This window comes from Stegodyphus dumicola, chromosome 5, assembly GCF_044657685.1.
Source record: "Stegodyphus dumicola isolate Sdum_Otavi_A_Nest chromosome 5, ASM4465768v1".
Taxonomy (NCBI): domain Eukaryota; kingdom Metazoa; phylum Arthropoda; class Arachnida; order Araneae; family Eresidae; genus Stegodyphus; species Stegodyphus dumicola.
In genome coordinates this window covers 208,235,234-208,248,975 of record NC_140772.1, presented here as the reverse complement: position 1 = coordinate 208,248,975, position 13,742 = coordinate 208,235,234, and the positions used below count along the sequence as shown (strand labels likewise).

At 29.4% G+C, this 13,742-nt stretch overlaps 1 protein-coding gene across 1 annotated transcript in view; it reads left to right on the top strand.

The window, feature by feature from the left end:
• Positions 1 to 13,405, top strand: part of LOC118185056 (lysosomal alpha-glucosidase-like) — a 71,914-nt gene extending 58,509 nt beyond the window's left edge. The window contains exons 16-19 of the mRNA XM_035354848.2: positions 739 to 788; positions 2,843 to 2,980; positions 5,526 to 5,639; positions 12,983 to 13,405. Coding sequence (XP_035210739.2) covers positions 739 to 788; positions 2,843 to 2,980; positions 5,526 to 5,639; positions 12,983 to 13,048 — 368 coding nt within the window. The 3' untranslated portion in view covers positions 13,049 to 13,405. The remainder of the gene's footprint in view (positions 1 to 738; positions 789 to 2,842; positions 2,981 to 5,525; positions 5,640 to 12,982) is intronic.
• Positions 13,406 to 13,742: the final 337 nt, after the last annotated feature.

Here is a 13,742-nt window from a genome sequence, read left to right as displayed (position 1 = left end):
TAATAAGACCCATCTATGTCCTTGAAGATTCTAGTTTCCTTAAAATTTATCTCAGTGCTTTCTTTCATTCCATCAATAGCGAGGCAGCCAATCCACTGGGACAGTTAGCATATCGGCCAGATAGTCCCGCTGACAGCATTAATTTGGTCCACATAATACACTTGGGTACATATTGTGCTCAAGACGAGTGCTTGGGGTGGTACAAACAAATGCTTGGCTAGACGATAGTGCAGTGATGGAAGGAGGGTACATTGCGGGTGAGGAGAACAATTACAGTTACATATTTACAGAGTTGAAATTAAACCTTCAAGAATCACAGCTATGTCTGTTCTTCTAAACAGCAAAAATTAAGAGATCAAAAAGTCATGTCTGATAAAAGCAAGGATAACAAAACATAGGTAGGAAGAACTATGCAAAAAATAAGTAAATAAATAATAATAGCACTATGATTTTTTAATAAAACAAAAAAGTGGTGTTTAAATATCTTGGATCCCTTTTATATTTATAATGATACTAAATGTAGTTTTGTAGTTATATCAGGAATATTATATTTTAAGATTAAATGTGTAGTAGCCCATGTTTTTGCAATACTTGAGTTCAAGAGCAAAATTTTTAATTTTAACTCAATATTTTTATGGAAATGTTAAACCAAGTAGTAGGAAGATATCTTCAGTCAGTAGAAATGCAGAAAGTAGAGTTTATATAATTATATCGTATAATTCTTTTCTTCTTATTTAGATTCATATGAAAATGGGAAATACAATCTTTTTCAATTTAAAGCCAGTAAGGTAAGAAAACTCATTTCCAATAAAAAAAATATAAAATTTAATGCTAAAATATTTTATCGAAGTACCAAGTTAATTTATCAGTTCTAGTTTGAAGAGCATTAAAAATGAAATACATACGCACACAAATTACAAGCTGTATGAAGAAAAGGAAAATAATATTAATATTAGATTTTTAAGTATATTTATAAATTTTTCCAAATATAATTCAGTTAATAATTTTTGTATTTTATTATAATTATTTTTACTCTTTCAAAATTATTTTTATATAGACATGAAATTTAAAAAAGTATTAAGTACTTATTTAATTTACTGATAATTTTATGATAATGTCTGAATTTTACATCATTTTGACGAAGTTACTTTGGAAGAAAATAATTTAGATATCTGTTACTGCTTGTATAATTGTAAGGTTTTAAAGAAAACAATGCTTGAAAAAATTTGAAATTAGTCTTATTCCTTTTATTTCATTCAGTCCTTCTCCAAGCTTGCTAGTCAAGTTTGAAGCTAAAAGTAAAGCGGTTTTTAAACTATTACAATACTTAGCCATCTAAAAAAAACAGAATAAATCATATAAAAAAGTAATATTTTCAACAAGTTCTTTTAAATGTTTATACTATTATCGTAATTAATAAAAGACATTTGTAATGCCTTAATATCATGTCCTTCTTCATAAGTTCCACAGCCTGTTACAGGCCAAGGCTGTTTCTCCAAGTTTCCTTCACCTGACCCCATTCAGCGCAAAGGCCTTCCATCGATTAACTCCTCCATTAACCTTAAATCCTGCTCGAGATCATCTGTCCAGCTAATGGGTGGTCTTCCTTTTCATCTTAGTACCTCAATTCTCGAAAAGGTTATCTTTTTGGTTGGAAATGCTTCATCATTTCTAAACACATGTCTCAGCCATCTGATATGAGACGCCTTTAAGATTCTCACAATATCAGTTTCACCATATTTCCAATATTCTCCATATAGTTCATGATTATAGAGAATCCTACACATGTCATTTTGTTGTACTGGTCCAAAGATCTTTCTTAGGATTTTTCTTTCAAAACTTTATATTAGGTCTTTCTCTGCTCTCTTAAGTATCCAAAATTCACTTCCGTAAATGGCAACAGGCCTTATTAAAGTTTTATATAAATTTAATTTAGTTTTTATGTTGATTAGTTTAGATTGAAGTTGTTTTTTAAGGCCATAGTAACATCTATTAGCCATAAATATTGTATTCTTTATTTCAATTTTTATATCATTGCAACTTGTGATCAATGCGTCCAGATATTTAAATTGTTTTGCAGTTTCAAAGGTATAACTGTAATATCATGTCCTCTTGTACAAAATTTCTCTCGAATTCTTTTGCTTGTAACTCTTTGCATCAAATATAAAACTTAATTACAGAGTCTGATATTATATTAATTATAAACATCTCATTTTTCTAAATGTCATTAGGAAAGGCAACTAACCTTTAAGTTTCACTAAAATTATAGTCACATAATTTATATTTACCGTGCAAGTCTTATTGTTGCACAATTGATAAACTTTTAAGAAATATTTCATTATACAGTGCACAGCAGCAATTTTTTGTGCTATAACAGAAGTTGTATGCCAATTAGATTTTGAATTCGTATTTGTGGCTGCAATTCACTTGGCACTCCAATCGTGCCTATTTCCAGAACAATTTTGATACTATTGCGATAGAAGCGAACATAGATGATTGCAGCAACGTCTTACTGGGAGGAGAGCACAAGCTAAAGAGAAAAGGTGTCGCAGTAGTAATGCATAGGAAGAAAGGAGAGAGTCAAAAAGTTTTGGTTTACAATTGCTTTGATTAGGCAAGAGATATCTGCATTAAGCATTATGTAAGATAGCATGATTAATTTTAATGATGCAGTTTAGACTTATGGCATTGTTTCTAAGACAGAGAGAGGAAGTCCCCACATTAAGTAGAAAATAAAAGAGGTTTTAACCAATTAAAATTAAGTTTGCTTTTATGTTTTTATCTTACATATATATATATATATATAATTTGTATTAATTACTTTTAAAAATATTTTGCTTAGAATGGATTGAATAGTACTGTTTCAAAGAAGGGATATGAAACTCAGATGATATTTGATGCAATTCAACTTACCGGAATAAAAAGTGACCTTCAAAAAGTTACTGTGAATGGTGTGGAATGTAAAAATGATTCCCCTCCAGTAAGTACATACTTTTTCTTAGAAATGTGTGAAATCTATGTCGGAGGAATGATGTAATTAAATGTTACTCAAAATAATGCACTTTTTTTTATCTTATTTCATAATTAAAATTAATATGCATTATTCAAACTTAATCTGTATTCTGTTATAATGAAAATAGAAATTAAAATTTGTTAAAAAATGACCTGTTTGCTTTAGCTAAGAATCAGGTCTAGTGCTTTATCATTTGGTGATGACATGTGTCCCCTGAGTCATTGAAGTCTTTCTTAAGTGGAGATGCTGGTGTATGTGCATTTTAATCTCTTCTGTTTTTGCCTTTGGACTAAGGCTTCTCATCTAAGATTCCCTATGTTTTTATTTAATTCCTAATATAATATGCAGCAATTCTTCCTTTTATCAATGAAAAAGGCTAGTCAACAGTTCTGACTAGCATAATGTCACATGCTTCACTGATATTCTTCTATGTGTTATGAGAGAGAAAACCAAAGAAAGGTATTCAATTCAATAAAATCATCATGCAATTAATTTTCTTTCCTTTCAATCAGTGAATGAATTTTGTTTATTACCTAGGTTAATGATTGAGATAACTGTCTGCAGTTATGCCAGCTGGAGATGAAATTAAGGTCCACTTCTGTTGTTTATCAAACACTAAATATGATAATATGTATTTTTAAACAAAACTTTAGGCCAAAATAATTTTAAATGTTAATTCAGAAGTCAAACAACAAAAATCAGCGTTATATTTACAAAACTTTCACAGGACTAGTTTTGATGGTTTTAAAATCTAGTTCTCCAATGGAAGATATTTTTAAAAATGTTTTCAAGATTGAAGATGTTGATACAAAACAAACAAGATTGATTGTTGGAGGATGTTTTCGGATTTTCTAGAGGCATTTCACATTCATAAAAATCTTTCTGTTCTAGTTAACGATCCTAATTCCAATCCAAATTTGCCTTCAGCCTTTAAAGAAATTATGTTTTAGTTCTGGTTTCACCAACAGATGGTGCCACTTGCTTATTCTTGTCCAGGCTTTCTTCTCTTATCTAATCATTATTTCCTATCTTGTTCATTTGCGGTTTTGAAGCTGACCAGTAAAACCATCGAAACTAGTCCTGTGAAAGTTTTGTAAATATAACTCTGATTTTTGTTGTTTGACTTCTGAATTAGTATTTATTCGGCGTGTTACTGTGTCTTAATTTAAAATGTGTTAAACTGTGGAGTTTTTCTTAGTTCCATAACGAATTATTTTAAGTTTGATACCTTTCCTGAGCCTCTCATTTTCCCTTTGCATTTCCTCATCAGGATGCAAATTTAAAGTGAAGTGAGTATGAAATCAGATGAAATTAGTAGTTTATTCGAAGCGTGATTTTGCTAGCCAGTTCACATTACTATTTTGTCCTTGCTGTTACGCTGAGTTGCTGATATGTCTTTTTGGTCCTTTAATAAGTGTATTGCCGGGTAGATGGTTGAGTCAGCCTAGTTAACCTTAAATTAAATTGTCAGTCCAGCATTACTCTTCATCTTTTAATTTATTGTGAAATTATTCTTAAGTTCCACTGCAAGTCATTAGTGTTGCTGTAAGCATGAATTACATGCATTTGTGTTAAGAGTTTGAGAAATAATAAAGATTTTATTTTACCCTTCTTCTGTGCTTGCTAGTAAAGAAATAACATTTTGCTATGCTGTGTTCCCTTATCAGAATTGACTTCAGTGAAGTTAATTAACTGTTAGTATTGTTTGCATATAATCTTAGTGACAGCTGTGCCTGTGTGTATTTTTGCTTTCTCTGAATTTTTTTTTACAATATCTATTTTGATTTATGTCAGTCTTACAAAAAATATGTAGATCCATCAATTAATTTTAACAATTCGATCTGATGTTACTGTCAGACGAGTGAGATAAGTCATAATAAACTTAAGAGTTAAAGAGCTGATGAGTGATCTTCCTAATTAAAAAAAAAAAAAAGCACTGAAAATATAGTTTGCTTTTATTTTGTCTGATTTTGGTGTAGATGTATGTTGAGAGCAATGATATCTAAAAATTCAAGCTTCTTTTCTTGGAAAGCTGGAAATTCGAGCTGGAAAATTCCAAAGAACTAAGTATTTCAAATTAAATGTCTTAACTTCAATAGTTTATATCTTAACATAGGAATAACAATTGATCAATGGGTGTTAAGGAGTACATTTTAAATTATTCTTTAGTATGTAAAGTAATATTTCTTCTCTTATTAGGTTATACAAAATTTTCAAAATCTGTATTCTTATTGGTCAAAATCTAAATTAATTAAAGCACATGTTAATTTTCTGTTTAAGCTATGAGCTTTTGAACTGGCAATAACAGTGTATTTGCAAGTGGGCAAATGTTTCTTTAAAATGTGACTTTTTAATTTAAGCTCGAGTATGAGTTTAGATCAAGACTTATTCATTTTAATTATTTTAACCAGTTTGGCCTGTAAATATGTCAGTGAGATACTTATGATTTTATTTATAATCCTTTTTGTGATTTGAGTTGAAAATTTTTTAATCTTCACTTTATGCATTTCAGAAAAATAAAGAATATCTAAGATTTTTTGAAAGCACACCTAAACAGTTTGAAAATAAGGAATCTGTTGTTGATGGGACTGAGTGGAAATGTGATTTTGTGTTTTATAAAAAATGGGTGAGTAGCTTTTGCCTTGTGTATCCATTTTATTCATTCTTTATTTCTCTAAAAGTGGGTCTTTTTTTTTGGGGGGGAGATACACATGCTAATATAAAATTTAAAATTAGATTTTTAAAAAAAAGTAGCAGCCTTCAATTGGCATAGGCTTAATTTAAAACTCTTTCAGTTTTATGCATGTTTAACATAGTCTATCTTGTTCGGGAGGAAAAAATGTTTTTGCGTCTAAAGAATAGACATCCATGTTAGTTGCTGTCCTTTTTTTTTTTTTTTTCTTTTAAATTAACATCAAACTAAAGTTTTGTTTTTGGCCTAATTTCGCAGTATTTTACATTCAGTAACTGGCTTACTCCATATGTGCATATATTATGCTCTGCAGTTTAAATTCTTAGTCTTTTCTCTTTCCCCCCCCAAGTGTTTTTATGAATATGTTAATGGAAAAAAAACTAAATGTTTTCTTCTAGTTTAATAAATGTATTTTTTTTTTAAATCTGATGCAGTATTAGCTTTTTTATTTGCCATATGTCAGAAATTCTCAGTCATTATGATTAAAAAAAATTAATAAAAAAAGACAGTTCTTTTTATGTTCTATACTAAATTTCGGGTTAAACATTTGTATAAACAATTGTGATTTATTTCTTTGCTCATTGAATTTGTAGAAGACTAAAAATCCACACAGCTTAGGATCTGAGATTGTATGGATTTTAGAGATTTGCAAATTTCAGGTCATAAATCAAAAATATTTAGATTTAGACTAAAAAAGAAAAGGAAAATAAATTCAAAAAATGCTTAAACCTGATTTATCGTTTTGCAATTGGTTTATGCAGAAATATATTGGATGTTCTAAAAGTAATAGAAAAGTAAAAAACTGAGTAATTCAAAAATTATAGACAGTAACAGGATGCAGTTTTCACTGAAATGCAGAGAATGGAGGAGATCTTTTAATAATAATGACAATTTTTATTTCTAGAATAGTGCATTTTTCACTAATAGATAATGCTTTAGTTGTGTCTTAAGTTTGTACTGGACAGGAGAAGAAGAAGTTGGCATAGCACACTGCAGTTCATAAAGAAGCTAGGATTATAAAGGTTCAGGGGATAGTTAGCCATTCTCTTGTAATCACTATCACATGACAGTGAATCACTTCTTTCAATATGGACAATAATGTTGGCCGATTTCTTAACATCTGCGATTTCAAGTAACCTTATAACCAAAAGTCACAAGGTGTTAAGTCTGGAGACATTGTTGACCATTCGTGTGGGAAAGAGCAGCTGGGAAAATGTCAGTTCCACTTGGTTTGGTGTATAACCTGTTTGGAGGCACACTATCCTGCACAAGAAATCCTATTCTGCTTGCCTGTCTTGTAAGGAGGGCATGATGGTATCTCTTAAAAGTGCTACATAATGTATATTTGTTATAGAAACATTTCAAAATATACCACATACTACTATTATTTTTCTCAAGAAAAAAGAGAACTCTAATGAATAGTGCAGTGAACCTGCATCAGGCTGTCATGCATGGTTTATGAAAATGGTTTTCTGCATTCATGTGCAGGTTCTCTTTCATCCAAATCCAGCACTTACATGCATTTATCCTTCAATTAAGTGCACCTCATCAGTGTATAGGACTGCTGACATGTTATTTTCCCTCTGTAAGAAAGCCCAGTTTCAAATTAATTAGTCTTACAAAACTGAGGTTATTTTTAACTCCTGTATGTATTGGATTTTGTAAAGATACATTTTGAGGATGACCCTGAATGATCGTCACACAGTATTACATGAAATGCTGGTTCTCAAGCCCTGCTATAGTACAACCTGTCTGTGCAAAATGTAACTATTCTGGCAATAAAACTTTTCATTATTTAAAAAAAAAAAAAAATCTGGGGAAATTGCATCATGCTGCTGTCTTTATTTTTCAAAATTATTGAATTTTTACTTTCTCTGTTACTATTAAATTTATTATAACTTGCTTAAAAAGAAATAAAGATAAGAAGCATTTTAATTTTTTCTCCTCCCATTTTTCAAATCTTTTTAGTGCTTATTTTTCAACTTAATTGTGTATTTCAGTTTACGTTTCCCCCTCTCCTCCCCACCTAAATTATACAGAGTTAGTATTGTCTGATAATACTGTACTTATAAATTTATTTTCTATCATTTCTTATTGAAAATTTGCACATTTATTTAGAATTTGATATTCTGATTCAACAAAAAAGTGTTTCTTCCTTTAATGAGAAAGTAGTCATCATTCTTGTTGTTATTTAAACAAAGTCTTTTACAGTGGATAATTCCTTTTCCTAAAAGAATTTAATTTCTTTAAAATCAAATTTGATTTGATTTTTACATATTTTGGCTGCTATCCTGTTAATGAAAGAGTATCAAAATTCCATCTGCAGTGATCTTGCTTGATTAAAACAACAAGGGTTAATCTACATTTATATGTACTAATTACTGGTTGCAACAAAAGTTTTTCTCAAAAAAAAAATTCTTAATACAGTTAGAAAAAAAAACATGAAAGCAGTACTTTTAGTGTAGGTAGTAATCACCACCCAAAACTTTGATTTTCTGCCAATGTTTTCGTAGTTTTTCAAAGCCTTCAGCCCAAAAACTTGGTGACCGCAAGTCCAAAAATAGGTCAATCTCATTTTAGACATCCTGTGCAGAATAGAAGATAGCACCAGCAAGATGTAGCTGCAAATGTGAAAAAAAGTAGAAGTCTGAAGGAGCGGTGTTGGGGCTATATGGTAGGCGTGGCAGAAGATCCTATTTGAGTCCATACAAAGTCTTTCTGGTGAATACAGACACATATGATCTTGCATTATTTTGATAGAACATTACCTTTTTGCACCAGAACTCTGTTTGGCATTTTTCTTTGATAGCAGCTTCAACATGGACAAGCATCTTCCTGTACACCTTACTGTTGAGAGTTTTACCTTTTTCCAGATACTCTATGTGGATCATACCATGGCAATCCCACCAAACGCAAAGCATGATCTTTTTGTTAGACACATTGTGCTTCGCGATGCTGCTAATGGGCTCGCCGGGCTCAGATCAGCCCCCTTTGCATCGTGTGTTGTTGAAGTAAATCTCTACTTTTTATCACAAGTGAAGATCCAGTCCAGAATTTTATCCTTGCGTTGTTATTCGAGCAGATTAGTGCAGGCCCAAACATATCTGTCCTTGAGTCAGCTCATGTGGTATTCAGCAATTGAATCTTCCTGTTACGTCCAGTTTATGCGATACATAAGTGCGACTAATGGGTGTGGGAGTACTGTCTAACTCCTTAACAAGCTCTCAAGTAGTTGCATAGTTATCTCCTTCCACAAGTTCTCACAGGCAGGCCTCATCAACATCAGTAAGCCAGCCCGAGTGCTCTGCTTCTTGAATGTCTTAATCCTTGTTTTTGAACTTTCGGTAACAAACCTTCACGGTGTCATATCATACAGCATTAATTAGTACCTAAAACTGTACACATATTTGGTGACATTCTATAGCTGATGTTTTGAAACAGAACTCGAAGTAAATGATGATTCTAATCTGGTAGTGTGATAGTTCCATTTCTGACATCTTGTACTTAATAATAATGATATTTTTTTACAAGTTCCACTATACAGTGTTCTAAAGTAAGTCTCTTTCAAATGCCAAAAATCGTTTGGCGAAATATGATTTTACATGCCAACACAAACTATTTGCACAGACGATATTTGCAGTGGCAGTAAACTTTCATTAAAACCCGATGTTTATTTGGCAGCAGTTGTAATAACAATAATCAGTAGAGTATGGTAGCTTGCTTAAAATATTTAATATGGAAACCTATTCCCAGTAATGTATAAAATGTCGTCAAAAATTGAAAAGGCCATCCGCATTTCCCATCTAAGAGTCTACAGATTTCAAGCATTTTTGGATCAGTCTTCTATGGCATTACAGTTTTTGCCTTAAACCTGAACCTAGTAATTATTCTTCTTAAAGTTATTGAAAAACAGTGTAAGTTAACATTGTCACTTCAGTTTTCATGCTGCTTTTTAATATTAGAAGCATATCTTTTGGTTTTGTAGGCTTAACAAATTTTTCAATCATCTTTACTTCTAACTAAATAACAAGTAACATAATAATAAGTAACAAGTAACATTAACATAAAAGCAAGTAACTTAATTAACATAATAACTAAATAATCTTCAAACTAAATAATAAGATAAAATTAACTTTTAATGATTTTGACTAAGTTACTGGGATTGTGAACATTTCCTAGTCTTGGTTTTTTTCACTGGTTTGTAATATAATTTTGTAAAAGTGTAATTTGATTTTCTTATAACGTAATGTAAGTATTCTGACATTTAAAAAAACATAGACTGTTATCTGTTTTTATCCTTAATTTAAAATGAATATATAAATATATATTTTTAATTTGAAATGAAAATGTTTTGATAAGTTTCTTTACAGTTACAAAAATTGATGGAAATTGTGATGCTAATTGTTATAATTATGACCTTTTTGAGAAAATTGCAGAAACATGGAAGAGTGGGGAAAAAATTAATAAACATTACAATGATTATACTTCAGAACATAAAGTATAAAAATAACTTTGGGAAGGAACTTGTGGGAAAAAAAAAGAGTCCTTTATTCTGTCCAGTGTACAGAATAAAGGACTCTTTTTTTCCACAGTGATCTCATGCAAAAATATCACTCAGACGGATTTAAGAGCAAGTTAAAATGGATATTTTCGTTGAGATGTGATGCCTGAAATTTTTCATGATTACAATACTTTCTTTACTTCATATAAAAGTAAAAATACATGGCAATAAAATTTTCTAGCGGTATTCTTTTTTTTTGGGGGGGGGAAGAGTGAGAGGGACATGAGGATCAAGATTTATAACACCTGATGCTAAAAAAAAGATAATCATAACTGTTTTAGCCAGTATGGAAAATTTGTCATTGAAAGTATTATCAAGTCAAAAGTCCTCTTGAGGGTTTATTGGTTAGGGAAATGTTTGAGGGGGTGCTTTCCTTTTTTTGCTGGTGTAATTTGGTTGGCCCAGTGGTGAGCCCTGGGCAGTGTGTTTGATGATGAGACGGTCAAGTGACTGATGTCAATGAATGCTTAGTTAGCAAGTGTCCAGCCATTTGGGGAAAAGAGATTTCAATATGTGACATAATTTAATATGTTGTGCATTTTCATTGAAAATCAGAATTAGAAAATGTACCTAGATTGTATTTAGCATAAACTTAATTTTGGAATTGCTTTTATCTTTCATAATGAGGCAATCTACATCAGTATCAGTAATATTTTGGAAACTCTGTATTGGATACAGTAATTTTGGTGATTATTCTAGATATCTCATAGTCTGAAATGTTTATCTCATTTTTATTATCAAAACCTTTGTTTTGCTGATGTATGCTTATTGGTTGATGTCTTACTGTTTCAGATTTTAAAGCCAATGCTAATCTTTTGTATTTTCATGTGCTCAAATGAAATCACTGTTGTCTGTTCTTTCAAAATCTAGTTTGATTAATAAATAAATAAAATTAAGTTTGGAAAGAAACATTTAATGAGAATTTAATGCAGAATCTTCAGTGTTTAAATTTACAAAAGTGTTTCACAACATAAATTGTAATGTACTTATCTCATTTTTCAATTTAAATAAAAATTAAATGCATTCATATCTAAATTAATAAAACTTCACATACTTAAAAATTAAATGAAAATATTATCATTTGTGTCTTAAGTGGAATTTAACATCGTATGGTTTTGATCTGATTACAGTTCTAATTAAATGAATTTTAAAATGTTTTCATCTGACGTGATATATATGTAGCTGCCATACTATATGGTTTAAAATAGCAATATTATGTTTTCCATATAAAAACTAGTAATAAAAAAGAGAAAGAAACTATTTTAATTGCATATTTATTATTTATCACAAATATTGAGAGATTCTTGATTACAACAAGAATCATACTTATTATAGAAAGTAGCATTTTAACAAAAATTACAATTATCACCAAGAAAAAAATTATTATTATATGGCAGTGTTAATATTGGAATATTTTGCAGCTTTTTCATAATAATTCTTCCAATCGTGTTATTGCTATTAGAATGTAGATATTAAGTTTATCTTTTTGTTTTTATAAACTTGCTGAAAAAGCTTAATTCACTAATCCTAGTCATTCCAAGCATAAAAATGCTGAGTATAATACTCTAAAATAGTTTTCTTTTAACAGTTGCATTCAATTATAACACAAATTTCTCATTCTTTTTTTTATAAAATTAATTTTACTTTTTTTAAATTAATACACTGCAAAATTAATTTTTATTTAAATTAATCTTGCAGTGTATTATTTTCAAAATGATGCATGTTTGCATGAGTAATTGATTGCAGTTTACTCTATGCAAGTGGTAGAATGAACTAATTGAGTGAGAAAGAAATATAATTTTCTTACAAAATTTCAAATAGGCATAATAAAATATATATATGGATTTTTTTTTGTATAATTACAAATTTAAAATTGCAATATTCTTCATCTCGGTAGTCACATTTTTAGAGTTAATTTACCATTTGTGATTAGCAATCAATATATTGAACAGCACAAGTCTAAGAAGTTAAGCAACTGTTTCAGAAAACTTTGGAAACATGATAATTTTGCTGTGTCTTATATATTGAATAGTTTTATAATCTGAATCTGTTTTTCTCCCCTTATTTTACTTTTAAGATTTTTGAACAAAAGTGTTAAAATTTCTTCATGTGTATTTCCTATGTGTAATTTTATTTCGTAGATTTTCATTTTAAATATTTTCTCATTTAAATGTCTTAACTGTTTTTTCTTTGCCTCTTACATTTACATACACAGATTGAAGATTAATTTCTTACACTGTTTCTCCCCCTCCTTTCTTTTTATCTTCCAATTTTTCATCAGTTTTCATGATATGTATTACTGATTAGTTTTCTTTACATCAATATAAATTTAATTTCTTGTAAAGTTTCTCCTTTCAATGAGCTTTAGCTTTTAGTTATTTTTATTCCTAATTATTATTTTCAGTTAGCTTATTTAGCATGACAGATATGTGTGTAATTTCCTGTATTATTTAATGATGTATTATAATCAATCCAAGTAAAAATATAGGATCAAACTGTGAAAGTCAAATGCTGTTATTCTAAACAATATATTAATCAGTTCTGAACAGTAGTTTTAGATGACATGTATATTTGTTTTCTACTGCAGCAGTGAGCCTATCTAACTTATAATATATGTCAACTAATTTTTTACTTTGATTTTTTTACTTTACTTTGATTACTGATGATTTTTTTGTAAACTGTTTTTAAATTTATTGTAATTTTTACTTATTTCCAGGGTTTCTTGTTTGTCCTCTTCACAAATTACAATTTCCTCAATTCCTTTGTGGTTGCATGGAGTTAGTAGTTGAAAACTCACCGATGGCTTTGCTTAGTGGAAGAAAAAACAATATGTTCCATTTTGCAATCAATTCTGTGACTGTAAATGTACTCTTTTTGTGTGAATATATTTATTAATATTTGAGTGAGATAAATACTTTTCTATGGCTTAAACATTTTTAAAACTGTTTCTTGTTATACAACTACTTTCATTTTATAACTTTGTACACATAATTTATGTACTTTTGTTTGTACCTCTATGGAAACTAGTCATTCATTTGTTAAATATTTGATTAGAAGAAATTACCACATTACATATTGAAGTTTGTAATGAACATAATTCCTGTAATACTCAAAATATATTAAAATTATTTTTTATGTCTTTTTTGTTCTTCCTTTAGTAATTGTTTTGTTTATCAAAGTTGAATTAATTTTAGATATCTATTACTATAAAGTTGAATATATTTGACTTTACTATATCTTTACGTTAATATTTCATATTTTATTATGATAATAATTTATCTTGTTTTATATTTGGTATTTATGTTGTATTTAATTATAAACATAGTATATGAATTGTTCATTTCTCAGTGTTTGTTTTAATACTTGAGACAAAAATTGTGTTCTGATTTAAATTTTAAGATACAAACTTTTTAGCAATTATTGTATGTATATACATGATCTTTTTTTCAAACAGTATTGTCTGGATTTTCAGAATA